Consider the following 4384-nt stretch of genomic DNA (forward strand, 5'->3'; position numbering starts at 1 on the left):
GTATTCAACTTTTGCCTCTTTTTCAATTGCCATGACAGCAATTTCCCACATTTATCTGCTGATTCAAAAGTTTTTTGCCTCATTTGTTTTATTTTCCATTCTATTTCTTGGTTCATCTGGTTTCTCTTCAGATCGTATAAATCTTTCGCCTTTTACTAAAAATTGATTTAATTTGACCAATATAACCTGTTTGTGTGTGTCTATGATTCAGATTACAAACATTTTAATCTAGTTATAAAATTATCAATTTCAATATCACCTTTTTATAAATGCCTGTATTATATGTAGCCAATACTTTCTCAAATTTTGTGCATTTTCTGTTTCTTCCCTTGATCACCAAAAGCAAATTCCTTATGCAGAATCTAGAAGACATGAATGAGACTGACATCACTGAATTTGTCCTCATTGGATTTTCCGGACATCCCAAAATAAGAACAGGATTAGCGGCTTTAATGAGCATCATCTACTTAGGAAATGTTGTTGGAAATGGACTCATTGTCTTCGTGGTCACAGCTGATCCTCGGCTTCACAATCCAATGTATTTTTTTCTTTGCAATCTGTCCATCATTGATATTGGTCTTTGTACTTTTTCAGTTCCACAATCTATTGCCAACTGTTTGGTGGACAGACCTGTCATGCCTTTTGCTTCATGTTACATTCAAATGTATGCTGGCATATACTTAGGAGGAACGGAATGTTTCCTGTTAGCAGTCATGGCTTATGACCGGTATGTTGCCATCTCCAGTCCACTGCATTATATGATTATCATGAACTGGAGAGTTTGCGTTGTTTTGGCTATTGCATCATGGACAATGGCCTTTTTGCTAGCTATAGTACCCTGTCTTGCAAAACCAGCCCACTTCTGTGGACACAATGAGGTGGATCATTTTGCCTGTGAGCTCACAGCCCTCATGAAGTTGATGTGTTCAGACATGGCAGTGAGCCAACTGATCATGTACTTTACCAGCACCTTCACAGTACTTTTCCCCTTCTGCTTGATCCTTTTTTCCTATGTACGTATAATTGTGACCATTTTGAGAATAGATTCATCTGGTGGCAGAAAGAAAGCTTTCTCTACTTGTGGATCTCACCTGGCTGTGGTGGTGGTTTTCTTTGGAAATGCTATAGTCCAATACATCAAGCCTCAATCTAAGGACAATCAGGATAGTGATAAATTTATTTTTGTCTTCAATGCAGCAATAATACCCATGTTAAACCCTTTAATCTATACATTGAGAAACCAAGGTGTGCTGGGGGCACTTAAAAGACTGATACGGAAGAAACTGTAATCATATTGTTGACTGAACCTTAGGGTTTCTCTTAATACTTGAGAGTACAGTGGTACCTCTGTTTACATACTTAATTCGTTCTGGAGGTCCGTTCTTAATCTGAAACTGTACTTAACCTGAAGCACCACTTTAGCTAATGGGGCCTCCTGCTGCTGCCACGCGATTTCTGTTCTCATCCTGAAGCAAAGTTCTTAACCCGAGGTACTATTTCTGGGTTAGCGGAGTCTGTAACCTGAAGAATATGTAACCCGAAGCATATGTAACCCAAGGTACCACTGTATGTTAAACTGAAATGATGCTTTAATCTTTGCATTTTCCTTAGGCCAAAGAGATGTGAAGGGGCCACATATATATTTATACAGTGCTCTCTTTTAATGTAACCCTTTTAATAGGTTGTTAGTTTTGTTAATTAAGAATATGGAGATGTCTATTTTTTTCTGAAAGGAACCAAAAATGGAAATAAAGGAAGTGTGCAGTTTTTCTTCACATAATGTATCTGCTGTATATAAGTACCTTAGCTGTGGCAGATGAAGGCATCCAGTTGTGCTGCAAAGGATGCACCATAGCTCTTCTTCTCATTGTGCTCCTCCCTGTAGGCATTCCTCTTTTGGTCACTGCTATGGATACACAACTTGCCTGTCTGTCTCTAGGCACTGCGGTTGTATACAAGGGTTGATGTTCCCTGCCTTTGTAACACAGAGTTAGTCTGCCAACAGGCCTGGTGCCAGAAGCCATCTCCACATAGAGCACATCCTTGGAGACCCTGACATATTCCATACTGTGGACATGGGCAAGCCAGCATAGATGTCACTGAGACAGGAGTGTGAACCTAGTCAGATAATAAAATAATAAACATTATTATAAATAAATAAATAAATCCAAGAGGTGAGTTGGTTAACTACTCCATATAACATGAGTTCTCTTCAGTTAGTATGCATCCTTTAATCAGGCTCTGTCAGGTACTGTCTGGATGAGGAGTGTGAGGATCCTTCCATCCAGGAGCTCCCCAGGGAAGATGAAGACTTTGACCCCTGGTCCTGGTGGTGGGACAATGGGGAGGGTTGAGCTGGGTGGTGGTGGAAGCATGAGGGTGGAGTGATCAAGGGGGGTTAGAAGGCCTTTCCAGGACAGGGCTGGAGGTTGAGCGTCTTGGTGTGAATGCAGACACAAACAGGGAGGAATCAGACAGTACACCTGCCATACCATAGCAGGATAGTCTCAGTCCTGCTGGCTCTCCTCCTCTCACACACCCCTTTAGTAGAGTACTACATGTTGCCTAGCAATGAGCCAGAAAGACCCAGAGTAGGAGCTCATCCCCACGTCACAGTCTCTTGTCTGTTGGGGACGGCTCCAGAGTGAGAGGCTAGAGGGGAATGGCAGGGCCAGAGCTCAAGTTTCCTTTAACGTCTCAAGCTGAAGGAGTTAAGCCCGGGAGAACTCACTATGTTACTTTCTGTGAATAAAAAGTCAAGTGCATTCCAAGTCTCTGGCCTCTTTCTTATTGACCTGCGGGGGCCTGGCACTTCCCTGTTAGCCTTCACTACATGCTGTAAGGCTAGTTAGAAAATGCAGCATGGACACATTAATGGCAAAATGTAATACTGAATCCTGCTGCCTAGACATGCGGATGATTTCTACTGGTTAGGGTTACAGGTCTGGCCTTCAGGGAAGTGGACACTATCTAGATGATTATGTATTAATGGGGCCAGCTTCATTGCAGGCTTGTTGGCAACTCATGGAGTTCACCACTTTGACAGGGGAACTGTGCATTCCACTGGCCGCAGATAAGACCGGCGGTCCAGCCACTATGAGGGATATAATAAGATTCAGTGACCCAGACTGAAAAGTTAGTCTGTAAGGTCTGATTGCTCAGTTGCTACAGCAAAAGAAGGCCACTTCAAGGCAGATGCAACCCCGTCTCAGTCACCTGAACTTCACTTGCCAGGTTATAGTCCCAGGCAGAGTCTTTTGCATTTCTTTAGCCTAACTCTAGCCCTCCTGCATATTGGCTCCCCATCATCATGTCAGTCTCCCAAAAGCTTTCAAAGCTTATGTATTGGTTTGGCTAAAGTTCCTCCAGGATGATAGTACTGGCCTAATATTTCTGGGCAGGAAGTTGCAAAGTGCCACCAGCACTTTAGAAGACTCTACTGTTTTCTAGTAAACTTGGTGTGATTCCTTTTCATTAAATGGTTGAGGCCTAAACACTCTTTGCTGAACATACAGTGGTACCTTGGTTGTCGAAGGGGCTTGGCTCCCAAACAAATCAGCTCCCGAACACTTCAAACCCTGAAGTGAGTGTTCTGGTTTGCAAATGTTTTTCGGAAGCTGAACGTGTGACACAGCTTCAGCAGTTTCCAATTGAGTGCAGGAAGCTCCTGCAGCCAATCAGAAGGCATGCCTTGGTTTTCGAACAGTTCCAGGAGTCAAACATACTCCCAGAATGGATCAAGTTCAACAACCAAGGTACCAATGTAAATAGTTTTGTGATAATAACTATATATTTATATGACTAGTTATAAGAGTTCCTTGAATGCTTGCAAGTAAATTAGTCAATAGGGATTATTTCATATGGGAATGCAGAAGGATATAGCTGAAATCAAGAAGTAATATAATGTTATGTATCTTTATCCAGATGTTACAATGCTTCGGTATATTTTTTCATTGAAACATAAATACACCTGATTAAGAACCAAATCTGTGTTATCTATACACAGATAGCTATTGAAGGACCAGAGAGCATATGAAAAAGAACTCAGAAAGTAAATGCATATAGCCAGCTTTGAGATTTTAATTGTATTAGTTCATTTTTAAGTTGATAAAGCTAGTAAGCCAAAAGGAATCAGAAAAAAGGATTCTGCAAACTTATTGATATTAATGTGCTAGATACAGAACAGTTTTGAATTTAAGGGATAATTAAAAATATTACTTTTTAATTTGCAAGGAACTCCATCATAGCTGCAAAAAGCCCCACTTTCTTTCCCAAAGTCTCTTGAAATTGTTGCTGTGTTATCCTACCAGAACTATGGGGAAAATATTTGGAAATAATCAGAATACACTGAATGTTTTTGGAGAAAGCCTATTGTCAAAACTGC

General features: G+C 41.1%; 1 protein-coding gene across 1 annotated transcript; it reads left to right on the forward strand.

Annotated features, from left to right (window-relative positions):
• Window positions 1-371: 371 nt before the first annotated feature.
• Window positions 372-1289, forward strand: LOC309327012 (olfactory receptor 13H1-like; the record flags this gene model as incomplete). Its single annotated transcript, XM_081836044.1, has 1 exon — window positions 372-1289. One exon carries the CDS (start codon window positions 372-374, stop codon window positions 1287-1289), a length of 918 nt encoding a protein of 305 aa, XP_081692170.1.
• Between the last annotated feature and the right edge of the window lie 3095 nt (window positions 1290-4384).

The sequence above is a fragment of the Podarcis erhardii genome, assembly GCF_964252035.2.
Source record: "Podarcis erhardii genome assembly, chromosome: 13".
NCBI lineage: Eukaryota > Metazoa > Chordata > Lepidosauria > Squamata > Lacertidae > Podarcis > Podarcis erhardii.